Here is a 12,650-nt window from a genome sequence, read left to right as displayed (position 1 = left end):
GGGGTCATTGCACATGGAGGCACGCCTGGGTGAGACAGAGATCAGTGTGTGCATGTGCACGTGAAGGGGTCGTTGCACGTGGAGGCACGGCTGGGTGACAGGGATCAGTGTGTGCGTGGGCACGTGAAGGGACCATTGCACATGGCAGCATGGCTGGGTGAGGCAGGGATCAGTGTGTGCGTGGGCACGTGAAGGGGATGTGGCACATGGAGGCATGGCTGGGTGAGACAGGGATCAGTGTGTGTGTGTGGGCGTGTGCACGTGAAGGGGTCGTAGCACATAGGGGCAAGGCTGGGTGAGACAGGGATCAGTGTGTGCATGGGCATGTGCACGTTAAGGGGTCGTTGCACATGGAGGCACAGCTGGGTGAGACAGGGATCAGTATGCACGTGAGTGGCAATCCTCATGGGGGCTCTGCTCTGCACGTGCGCGTAGGGCTCGGTGAGTGTGCGGGGCCAGAGGTGGGCACACTTGGGGTCCATGAGAGGGGGGTCCTCATGCTATTCAGGTGCTGGTGCAGTTCCAGGCCGGACTCAGGGTGCAGCTCTCACTGCCCCTCTAGCCCCATGCCAGCCCCGCTGCTCTGACACCCAGGCCAGATGGGTTTCCTGCCCACATCATCACTGTCCTTCCCCTCCCAGGCCATGTGGTGCTGTGCCCTCCACTGATACCCATCCCCCAGCCCGCATGGTAGCTACAGGGCCCTAGTAGTCCCATGAAGGGTGAGGGGAGGACCCGTGGGGCAGTGGCTGGAGGTTGTCTGGTATCTCCATGCAGTGGGTGGGGAGGGGAGGATCCGTGGGAAAAAGCCTGTGGGGTGCGGTGCCAGGGGTCTGCCAGGGGCTCAGACTGTCCTATTCCTGGTGGCCCCAGGGCTCTGATCCTGCCCCACGCGGCCATGCGAGGCAAACAGCTTCCTGTGCAGGCTCCAGACCCAGCTCTGGGGGAGAGAGAGAGAGAGCGGGGTGAGTGCCGGGGGAGGGGCGGACAGACACACGGGGAGGGGCGGACGGACAGCGACAGTGAGGGGCAGACGGACACAACGGGGACACGGGGGGGCAGACGGACACAGAGTGGGGGAGGGGGACTAGACAGACGGACAGAGGCAGTGTGGGAGGGGTGGGCGCCCCGCCCATGTGCTGAAGCAGGGCAGACGGACACACAGACTGACGGGCGCCCGGGGGGCGTCCCAGCCGCTGTACCTCGGTGCCAGGGTCAGAGCGGGGTCGCCAGGTCGGGGGGGGCGTGGCCGTCTCTCTGGCAAACAAATAAAACACCATTTGTGAGGGTGCCAGGGTCACTGCGGGGAGGGGGAGGGAATGGGGCTGGGAACGTGAAGCGGGGGGCAGGGTTGGAGCTGTGGGGTCTCAGGGGGAAGAGACCTTGGAGTGGAGCTGGGAGAGGGAGCTGGGGAGGAGAGGGGGTATCTGTGGGCCAGTGTGGAGGGTGGAGCTAGGGGCAAGGGCATGGGCATCAGGGCGGGGGTGGGCTGGGGGGTGCCCTGGTCCCATGTGGGGGACACAGATGGTGGCAGAAAAGAGCAGCCTGGTCCTGAAATGGCAAGTCCTGGGGCAGCCCCTCCTAGGAGCCAGCAGGCCTGGGGCCCCGCAGTGCCCATGTTTGGGGCAGGGCAGGGCAGGGCAGGGCTGGAGGTGGGGAACAGTAACCGGCCTGGAGCCCCGCAGTGCCCTGCCTACAGTGCTGTCCATCCCTGGCCACTTACCAGCCAAGACAGTAATGCCCCCCCCCGTTATGTCGTCCGTTCCCCCTCGCACTCCTGTGAATTCAAAGGCTCCCAGGAAAGATGCCAGCCCCTCCCAGACAGCACAGACAGACAGACAGACAGAGAGAGAGCCCACCAGGCAGACGCACAGCCAGACACACAGCCAGACAGCCTGACACAGATAGAGAGACAGCCCGCCCACCAGCCACCCATGCAGAAAGACACACAGAAAGCCAGAGACAGCCAGCTACGCACAGACAGATGCACAGACAGACAGACACCCTGACAGAGACAGCCAGCCCACCAGCCAGCCCTGCACAGACAGACTGAGCCAGAGAGAGAGACACACACAGCCAGTAACATCCATGACTGATGGACGGACAGACAGCCGTCCGGACCCCGCTCTGTAGGACAGCGCCCACCCTGGGCAGCTCTGAGTGGGAAAAGTGAGGTGACAGCTGAGCCCCCTGGAGCCCCGAGAGCTGAGATGGGGATAGAGACAAAGACATACGCCTGCCCCACAGCCCCTGCTCTTCCCCCCTGTACTCACCGGCCGGCGCTGCACTGGGGCAGAGCCCCCTGGCGACTCTGCCCCCCTGGGGGACGGCTCCCCCAGAGCCGGAGCAGCTCCTGAGCCAGCGGCTGTCTCGGACGCTGCAAGAGAACCGGGGTGGGGGGTGAGGCCCCGGGACCCATGCCTGTGCCCGCCCACACGCATTGCTGGGCATCACCACAGTGACTGGGCTACAGACCACGGAGCCATGTGTGAACAACAGGGACCAGTGTTGCCCCAGCAGCCTCAGTGCGGGGGAGAGGCAGAGACCCTCCACGCGTCTCCCACAAAGCCAGCCCACCACGCACTGGCCCAACAGAGCCCCAAGCCCAGCTGCCTCTTTGAAGCAGCCACGCCTCCCTGAATGCCAGGTGCCAGCCATGTGTACCCTCCCCATGGAGCCAGCTGTGCCCCCACGGTTCCACTGAGCTCCCCAGAGACACCACCCCCGCAACCCCCCCGTCTTGTGGGCTCACCGCGGGGGATGTGCTTGACGTCCAGCTCCCACTCCTCCTCCTCCAGGTGCCCTGGCAGCGAGCAGGCCCCGGGGGAGCGCCCTGCCGCAGGGGGAACAGGGCTGGCATCGCAGAACAGGCCCAGGGGGGCAGGGCCGGGGCGGGGGGACGACGTGGCAGCCGGCGGGGAGCATGGGGCCCCGGCCCAGGGGCTGAAGGAAGAGAGAGCCACCGAGGCACGGGTGCGGGCGGCTGCAGAGAGAGGGGATGAGAGAGCACCAGGGAGAGACCCCCTGGGCCCACAAAGGAGACACCTCTCTACCCCCAGAGAGACAGACTGCTCCCAACCCTGCCCCCAGAGAGACAGCCTAAGGACCCCTCCCCTCCCCAGGAGACCCCCATCACCCCTGCTGCTCCCAGAGCCCCCCCGCGAGAGACTCCCTGCCATGCCCTCAAGCCCCCCCCCGAGTGAGTCTGCCATGCTGACAGCCCCGCACCCCACGGCACCCCTGTGACTCAGCCCCCCTCACCTCTGCCTGTGAGCAGGCTGCTCAGCAGGGCCTGGCTGGGGCCCTGGATGCTGACAAAGGGCTTGTCCCCGATGCCCATGGAGACCATCTCCTGTGTGCGCAGTTCTGGGCAGGACAGAGAGAGAGATGTCACAACGGGGCCACGTGCCCCCATCACAACGGGGCCACGTGCCCCAATCTCATCCTGCTGGGGCCACTCTCCATCCCATCCCCTTCCTTCCCCACCCCATCACAACAGGGCCCACCCCCCATTCCCAACCTGCCGGGGCCACTCCCTCCGTCCCATCCCCTTCCTCCTTCCCCACCCCATCACAATGGGGCCCACCCCCCAATCCCATCCCGCCGGGGCCACTCCCTCCATCCCATCCCCCTCCTCTCATCCCACCAGCAGCCACACCCTCCATCCCATCCCCTTCCTCCTTCCCCACCCCATCTCAATGGGGCCCACCCCCCAAATCCCATCCTGCCAGGGCCACTTCCTCCGTCCCGTCCTCCTCCTTCCTCCCCACCCCATAATGCTTTATGGAAATATGCTTATGAATGTAAATATGACATAACTGGAATATGTTTTATGCTACATATGCCATGTAACATATCTTTGCAAAGGTTATGTTCTACTGAATGTATTCATCCTATTGGTATTCACGTATCATTTTTATATCTGAAGTTACGAGTGTTGGCTCTATGCTTGTGTTTGCTGTAGAAAGCACCTAAGGCAGATTTGGTCAACATAGCGTGAAGGGGTTATTTAAGTAATTGGGAGTACTTGGCCAACAATGGACCTTGGTAGACGCCAATCCACATCTGAGCTTTCCTGGGAACATTCGGGCTAACATGGCGTCGGCCTATAAAGAATGAAGTCATGCATGGACATGTGACTTGCCCATGTAACTCCAAAACTCCATCTTGTAGCTGTAATTCTACACGGGGGAGAGAGGGTTTCCACCCACAAGAGGGAGGCTATATAAGCCCCTGGGAAACCCCTCCATTTTGTCTTCAGCTGGCTCAAGAGATAGCCTCTCCACCCCAAAGGATGCCTGAAAGAAACTCGAACAAAGGCCAGTAACTACAGGGATGTGAGTGATTTCTGGACCCAGACTAGAAGTAGGCTAGTCTGTCAAAGAAACTTATTGGAACATCTCTGAGGGTGAGATTTACCTGCATTCAGTTTCCTATTATATTAGGCTTAGACATGCGTGTTTTATTTTATTTTGTTTGGTAATTCACTTTGTTCTGTCTGTTATTACTTGAAACCACTTAAATCCTTTTTGTATTTAATAAAATCACTTTTTACTTATTAATTAACCCAGAGTAAGAATTAATACCTGGGGGGGGGGCAAACAGCTGTGCATATCTCTCTATCAGTGTTACAGAGGGCGAACAATTTATGAGTTTACCCTGTATAAGCTTTATACAGGGTAAAACGGATTTATTTGGGGTTTGGACCCCATTGGGAGCTGGGTATCTGAGTGCTGGAAACAGGAACACTTCTTAAGCTGTTTTCAGTTAAGCCTGCAGCTTGTGGGGGATGTGGGTCAGACTTGGATCTATGTTTGCAGCAGGCAAGTGTGTCTGGCTCAAACAAGGCAGGGCACTGAAGTCCCAAGCTGGCAGGGAAAACGGGCTTAGAGGTAGTCTAGGCACATCAGGTGGCAGTCCCAAAGGGGTCATCTCAGCAGGGCCCATGCCCCCCATCCTCTCCCCTGCCTTGTCACAAGGTCCACATGTGTCCCCATGCGTTACACCAAGAGCCACGTCCCCCCACCAATCCCATCCCCTCATCTTGCCACGCTGCTGTCCGTGTCCTCTTGCTTCCCCCAACCCATCACAATGAGAGCTACCCTTTCCCCCCATCCTGACACGCCAGGGCCCATGTACTCACCCCACAACCTCATCCCTCATGCCCCATCTCACTGCAGCCCCAGATCTCGTCCTATCTGTTCCCCACTTTCCTGCCCACCATACCACCCCCGCCTACCCTTGCTGAGCGTGGCCTGCCTCCACAGCAGCTGGGCCACGGCACTGGTCCATTTGTGCTTCACCTCGGGTGAGGAGGCCTGCAGCGTGTAGGCCTCACGCAGCTTGCGACGCCGGAACCAGAGCTCGAATCGCAGCCCGCTCTCCCCGATATTCTCCGTCAGCCCCATATCTGCTGTCTGGGGGGCGGACAGCATGGCCAGGAGGTGAGACACAACTTGAAGGCCTGTTTGCAGTGCAGAGGGGTACCCATGGGGGAGGTAGTGCTAGGGGAGGAATCCTATGGGGCAGGGGAGGTGGTCCCCTGGGGCAGGGTGGGATGAGCCAGCACAGCTTGAAAGCCTGTTTGCAGCGGGGGTGGATCCCCTGGAGTGGAGCAGGGTGGGATAGGGCAAGGATCCCATGGGGCAGGGCAGAACAGGGGGAACAAGGCAGGGGGAGGGGATCCCATGGGGCGGGGCAGAGCGGGGGGAACAAGGCAGGGGCAGGAGATCCCATGGGGTGGGGCGGGGGGAACAAGGCAGGGGCAGGAGATCCCATGGGGCAGGGCAAGGCAGGGGCAGGAGATCCCACGGGGGAAGGTGGCGCACCTTGTAGGCTTGCTTGTAGACGTAGACGTCCAAGCCGCCCTCGGTGCCCTTGCGCTTGCTGAGGAGCAACAGCTGCTCGAAGAGGAAGACGTGTCGATGGCACTTGCGGCGCCCACGCAGCACTGTGAACTCGTCCCGGTGCAGCAGCTGCCCCTGCACCTTCAGCTCCAGCTGCAGGGAGAGGAGACACCACGGGCAATGGGCAACCTCCCCCGGGCCAGGCTTGCCACCTCCCAGGGACAGAGCAGTGAATGCTGGGAGAGCCCCCGGCCGCTCCCTCGGGTAGGGATGGAGAAGTGCATGCTGGGAAAGCCCCTGGCTGCCCCTTCCCCGTTAGGGATGGAGCAGTGCATGCTGGGAGAGCCCCTGGCACTCCTTTGGGGAAGGGACAGAGCAGTGTATGCTGGGAGAGCCCCATGCCACCCGCTCAGGTAGGGACGGAGCAGTGCATGTTGGGAGAGCCCTCCCCTCACTTAGGGATGGAGCAGTGCATGCTGAGAGAGCCCCTGGGGTCCCGTCCCACCCAGGACCAGGGCCGGCTCCAGCATTTCTGCCGCCCCAAGCGATCGGCAGCGGCAATTGGAAAAAAAAAAAAAAAGCCGCGATGGGCGGCGGCAGTTCGGCGGCAGGTCCTTCGCTCCTAGAGGGAGTGAGGGACCTGCCGCCCCCCGAATTGCCGCAGGTGCCACCCCTCTCCCTTGGCCGCCCCAAGCACCTGCTTGTTAAGCTAGTGCCTGGAGCCGGCCCTGCCCAGGACACAGCAGTGCATGTTGGGATGGCCCCTGGGCAGAGCAGTGCATGCTGGGATGGCCCTTGCCTACACTCACCTCACAGCCCCGGATCTGCTCCATGGCCAGCAGGTTCCTGCCGTGCTGCACCTGGGACTCCAGCAGCTGCTGCGCTGCCCGCAAGGCCTCGCGCTCCGGCGCCTGCTCCAGGTCCGTCTCCTGCAGCAGCTCCTCCAGAAAGCGCCCATAGCGCTCCAGCTGCTCCAGGGGCCTCTGCAGGGCACTTGCCAGCGCCGTGTCCTCCCAGGGACGTTCTAGGCTGCTGTGTGCTGTCTGGGGGGAGGAGAGGAGCTGAACATGGAGCCCACAAGCCGGGCTACTGCACCATCACTGGGGCTTCCAGATCCCAACAGCTGCCCAGACCAAGGAACGGAACCCACAAATCCTAGCTCCCCGACCCCAGCTCTAACCACTAGACCCCACTCCCTTCCCAGAGCTGAGGATAAGGACATAAGAAGGGTCACACTGGGTCAAACCAATGGTCCCTCTAGCCCAGTATCCTGTCTTCTAACAGGCGCCAGTAACAGGTGCTTCAGAAGGAATGAACAGAACAGGGTAGTTATTGAGTGATCCATCGCGTCACCCAGTCCCAGCTACTGGCAGTCAGAGGTTTAGGGACACTGAGAGCATGGGGTTGCATCCCTGACCACCGTGGCTAATAGTCATTGATAGACAAGTTCATGGAGGATAGGCCCTATTCTTTTTTTAACCCAGCTATATTTAGGCCTTCACAACATCCCCTGGCAACAAGTTCCACAGGTTGACTATGCGCAGTGGGAATAATTACTCTCTTGTTTGTTTGTCTGAAACCTGCTGCCTATTAATTTCATCAGGTGATCCCTAGTTCTTGTGTTATGTGAAGGAGTAAATAACACTTTCTCCACACCATTCGTGATTTTATAGACCTCAATCATATCCCCTTTTAGTCATCTCTCTTCTAAACTGACATTACCAGTCTTTCTAATCTCTTCTCATATGGAAGTTGTTCATTACCTCTACTCATTTTTGTTGCCCTTCTCTGTACCTTTTCCAATTCCAATATATCTTTTTTGACATGGGGCAACCAGAACTGCATGCAGTATTCAAGATGTGCGCATACCATGGATTTATATAGTAGCATTATGATATCATATTTTCTATCCCTTTCCTAATGGTTCCTAACATTCTGTTCGCTTTTTTGACTGCGGCTGCACACTGAGTGGATGATTTCAGAGAACTATCCACAATGACTCCCAAGATCTCTTTCTTGAGTGGTAACACCTAATTTAGACCCCATCATTTTGTATGTATAGTTGGGATTATGTTTTCCAATGTGCATTACTTTGCATTTATCAACATTGAATTTCATCTGCCATTTTGTTGCCCAGTGACCCAGTTTTGTGAGAGCCCTTTGTAACTCTTCACAGTCAGTATTAGACTTAGCTATCTTGAGTAGTTCTGTATCGTCTGCAAATTTTGGCACCTCACTATTTACCCTTTTTTCCAGATCATTTATGAATATGTTGAACAGCCCTGATCCCAGTATAGATCCTCGGGGAACCCCGCTATTTACCTCTCTCCACAGTGAAAACTGAACATTTATTCCTATCCTTTGTTTCCTGTCTTTTAACCAGTTATTGATCCATAAGAGGACCTTTCCTCTTGGGTGAATACCAGCTGGTCCTGGTGACTTATTGTTGTTTAATTTATCAATTTGTTCCAAAACTGAACTGCTACAGGCTGGAGACCGACTGGCTAAGCGGCAGTTCCACAGAAAGGGACCTGGGGATTACAGTGGACAAAAAGCTGGATATGAGTCAACAGTGTGCCCTTGTTGCCAATAAGGCTAATGGCATATTGGGCTGCATTAGTAGGAGCATTGCCAGCAGATCAAGGGAAGTGATTATTCCCCTGTATTCGGCATTGGTGAAGCTACATCTGGAGAATTGCATCCAGTTTTGGGCCCCCCACTACAGGAAAGATGTGGACAAATTGGAGAGAGTCCAGCGGAGGGCAATGAAAATGATTAGAGGGCTGGAGCACATGACTTATGAGGAGAGGCTGAGGGAACTGGGCTTATTTAGTCTGCAGAAGAGAAAAGAGTGAGGGGGGATTTGATAGCAGACTTCAACTACCTGAAGGGGGGTTCCAAAGAGGATGGAGCTCAGCTGTTCTCATTGGTGGCAGATGACAGAACAAGGGGCAATGGTCTCAAGTTGCAGTATGGGAGGTCTAGGTTGGATATTAGGAAAAACTATTTCACTAGGAGGGTGGTGAAGCACTGGAATGGGTTCCCTAGGGAGGTGGTGGAATCTCCATCCTTAGAGGTTTTAAAGGCCTGTCTTGACAAAGCCCTGGCTGGGATGATTTATTTGGGGTTGGTCCTCTTTGAGCAGGCGATTGGACTAGATGACCTCGTGAGGTCTCTTCCAACCCTAATCTTCTATGATTCTATGAAAACCTCCTTTACTTACACCTCAACCTGGGACAGTTCCTCAGATTGGTCACCTACAAAGAATGGCTCAGGTGTGGGAATCTTCCTCACATGCTTTGCAGTGAAGATCAATGCAAAGGATTTGTTTAGCTTTTCTGAAACCTCATCTGCCTTGAGTGCTCCTTTAGCACCTCAATCGTCCATTGACTGTTTGGCAGGCTTCCTGCTTCTGATGTACTTAAAAAAAGATTTGCTGTTCGTTTGTGTGTCTTTTACTAGTTGCTCTTCAAATTCCTTTTTGGCCTGTCCAATTACACTTTTACATTTGACGTGATAGAACCCAAGAGTCCTGAACTCCCAGCCCTGCCTTGCCTAACCACTAAACCCCACTCCCCTCCCAGAGCTCTGAGCTTCTCCATGGGTACATGCAAGCAGCACAGACAGTACCTTGTTGGCAGCTTGCTGAGAGGCCAGTGCTGCATCGAGCTTCTGCCGGTTCTTCACGTAGAGGGCATAGAGACTGAACTGGTCCGCCTGGCGCAGAGAGTGACGGGGGAATTAAAGCCAACTTCAGCGTCACCACCTCCCCACAGCACAGAGGACACGGGGGAGACGCAGAAGGGCAGGGCCAATGCAATTAGAGCAGCATCCCAGGGCAGATGGGCTATGGGCTCCTGCAGGGGTCTGCTGGCATCTCCTGGGGAGATGACAGGGGTGCCAGTGAGCAGCACTCATGCCTTGGTGTGGGGAGGTGCCTGGGAGAGGGGAGTTCTGGGGGGAGAGTAGGGGTCCCCAGATGGGTCACGGGGCTGGACACTCACATATCGCAGGAAGCAGCCCCCTGCACGGAGGGGGTGGCTGGCGCAGCCCTGCAGCTCCTTCAGGAAGTAGGTGCGGTGGAAGCCCAGCAGCCGGTCGCGGGTGCCCTCCAAGGCACTGAACTCGCATTTCAGCTCGGGGGGCAGCTCCTGGCACCCCGACTCCAGGGGCAGCAACTCAGCCAGGCAGCCCAGATACTTCTGCTCCGAGGCGATCAGCTCTGCCACCAGCCGCTGCTGGGCGCTGGGCAGGAGAGGGGATGGGCATCAGCGAGGGGCCCTGTGCCCTACCCTGTGGGTGCTGACGAGCCTCCCGCCATGGGTCAACCAGCTCAGTGCTCCCCGCAATCCCATGGGCATCGACAGCCCTCCCATGGGTACTGATGGGCCTTGCACCCCAGCCCCCCCCCACACCCTCACAGGTGCCAACGGGCCCTCCACCCCATGGGCACCAACAGGTGGTGCCAGGGCGCACTTCTCTCAGACGGGGCAATGGGTCCCAATGTATGGGGTATTCGGGTCCCAGTGCGTATGTGGGGTGGCAGTCATGGGAGGGGGCAGTGCCCAGAACCCCAGAGTCCTGGTCTGGTGCAAATACCCCTCCTCCAGAGCAACTCACCCCAGGCAGCGTTTCCGCTCAGTGCTGGGCGTGCCCCCCCACGGCGCCTCGGCTCTCTGGGCGCTGCTGCGAACCAGCATCACGTGCTCCCGGGGCGAGCAGGTCCTGTCCACTACCTCCTGGCTGCTCACTTCCAGCCCGCGAATGAGGACGCTGGGGCGGGGAGGGCCAGGCTCGCTCAGTGCCCTCTGCGTGCTGGGGGGATTCTTTGCAGGAGGCTGGCAGGGAGGCAGTGTGCCCAGAGGCAGCGTGGGTGCCTGGAAGAAGGCAGAGGTGGGGGTGCTGGTGGGAGGGGGGCTCCGTTCTTCGTCGCTATTCTCCATGGGGCCCCTGGGGGACGCTAGTGAGTGGCAAGAGGGCACCTCACACAGGCCAGAGGAGAGGCTGCCGGGCGGGGGCAGCAGGCAGCTCATGCTGCGGGAGGAGCCCAGGCCAGTGCCCAGGCCCCTCACTGGGCGCTGCGGTGAGCAGGAGGCGCTGGTGCTGTCAGCCCGGCGCCGGGGTGGGGGTCCAGCCTGCAATGCCACCTCCAGCCGCCGCTGCAGGAGGCATCCCAGCTCCTGGCAGCGGGCCCGGCAGCGCCCCAACTCCCGCAGCGCCCAGGGACTCTGCACCGCCAGCCCACGCATCTCCTGGAAGGTGCTGTCCGAGATCTCGCCATGCTGCTGGCAGTACCGGCCCAGCGTCCCCAGCACCACCTCCGGCCCTGCGCCGTCCTCAATGGCCGACAGGCGCCGGACACCCTCCAGGGCCCAGTCCTGAGCCTACGAGAGAGCGGGAGAGACGAGGTCAGAGTGACGTAGGCCGGGGGGGCAGGAAGCTGATGCTGGGGGGGCAGGAAGCTGGTGCCGGGGGGGGCAGGAAGCTGGTGCCGGGGGGGGCAGGGCACCAGAGTCAGAGTGATGCAGGCCATGGGGGGATGGGGAGATGGGGAGTCGGGGCCGTGGGGCCAGGGGGGACGGGGGCAATGGGGAGGCGACGGGGACCGGAGACGGGGACGGGGGGGGGAGCCCTGTAATGGAAATGGGCAGGAATGACAAACGGACCCAGGAAATCACCCCCCCTCCAATGTGTGACGCTGCCCTGGGGGCATCCACACCCGCCTCTGGCATGGATAGCGGGGCTGGGCTGGGCTGCCTCTGATGTGGGTTCGGCTCCCCATGCCAGGAACACCCCCTGGGCTGAACTAAGCTGGATGCTAAAGGGGAAAGGAGGGATGGGGCAGGCACAGACAGACAGAGGGGGCACGCCTGAGCGGCTGGCACCTGCTGCAGGAAGCGGTGCAGCCGCAGGGCATTGTGCATGGTGTGCGCACAGCTCTCCAGCCGGCGCTCGAAGCTCTCCAGCTGCTGCCTCTCAGCTGCCAGGTCCCCATCACCAACCAGATGCAGAGCCTCATGCCCCCGGGCCAGCCATTCCTGGGAGAGAGAGGAGGAGACCGGGCAGTGCTGTCCCGCCTACACTCCAGACCCCCGCCAGCACAGAGTGCCCCACGGAGCTGATGCACCACAGACACAACCCCCACCCACTCCCATATGGAGCACCCCATAGAGCACATATCCCCCCGGTATAGAGCACCCCGCAGACCCAATGCACACCCCACAGCATAGAGCCAACGCTCTCCCACTCTCAGTATAGTGCATCCTGCAGTGTCAATGCACCCCCTCACCCCCATATGGAGCACCCCGCAGAGCCCATGTCCCCCCACTATAGAGCCCCCTACAGACCCAATGCACACCCCACAGCATAGAGCCAATGCCCATCCACCCTCAGTAAGACATTGCCTGCAGAGCAGATATCCCCTCAGTACAGAGCGCCTGGCAGAGACACCATTTCCCACCCCAATACAGGGAGCCCCACAGACCCAAATACACACCCCACAGCATAGAGCAGGGGTCGGCAACCTTTCAGAAGTGGTGGGCCGAGTCTTCATTTATTCACTCTGATTTAAGGTTTCGCATACCAGTAATACATTTTAACGTTTTTAGAAGGTCTCTTTCTATAAGTCTATAATATATAACTAAACTATTGTTGTATGTAAAGTAAATAAGGTTTTTAAAATGTTTAAGAAGCTTAATTTAAAATTAAATTAAAATGCAGAGCCCTCCGGACCGGTGGCCAGGACCCGGGCAGCGTGAGTGCCACTGAAAATCAGCTTGCGTGCCGCCTTTGGCACGCGTGCCA

General features: G+C 58.8%; 1 protein-coding gene across 3 annotated transcripts in view; it reads right to left on the bottom strand.

Moving 5' to 3' along the window:
* Nucleotides 1-6: 6 nt before the first annotated feature.
* ARHGEF40 (Rho guanine nucleotide exchange factor 40) overlaps nt 7-12,650 on the bottom strand; it is a 23,578-nt gene continuing 10,934 nt past the window's right edge. Inside the window, exons 10-21 of one of the 3 annotated variants that reach the window (XM_026656741.2) lie at nt 11,732-11,884; nt 10,467-11,230; nt 9,851-10,091; nt 9,477-9,563; nt 6,656-6,889; nt 5,829-5,999; nt 5,240-5,417; nt 3,262-3,366; nt 2,753-2,983; nt 2,274-2,377; nt 1,203-1,257; nt 852-940 (exon numbers count right to left, since the gene is read on the bottom strand). In XM_026656741.2, the coding sequence (XP_026512526.2) occupies nt 1,216-1,257; nt 2,274-2,377; nt 2,753-2,983; nt 3,262-3,366; nt 5,240-5,417; nt 5,829-5,999; nt 6,656-6,889; nt 9,477-9,563; nt 9,851-10,091; nt 10,467-11,230; nt 11,732-11,884 (2,310 nt within the window). In that variant the 3' untranslated portion in view covers nt 852-940; nt 1,203-1,215. Of the gene's footprint in view, nt 941-1,202; nt 1,258-2,273; nt 2,378-2,752; nt 2,984-3,261; nt 3,367-5,239; nt 5,418-5,828; nt 6,000-6,655; nt 6,890-9,476; nt 9,564-9,850; nt 10,092-10,466; nt 11,231-11,731; nt 11,885-12,650 lie in introns of all 3 variants that reach the window. The other 2 variants (XM_026656742.2, XM_026656743.2) reach the window with 2 other exon arrangements.

The sequence above is a fragment of the Terrapene carolina genome, unplaced genomic scaffold, assembly GCF_002925995.2.
Source record: "Terrapene carolina triunguis isolate 2854851 unplaced genomic scaffold, T_m_triunguis-2.0 Scaffold233, whole genome shotgun sequence".
Classification (NCBI taxonomy): domain Eukaryota; kingdom Metazoa; phylum Chordata; order Testudines; family Emydidae; genus Terrapene; species Terrapene triunguis.
Note: the sequence above shows the minus strand (reverse complement) of the source record. Positions and strands in the feature narration are given on the sequence as shown.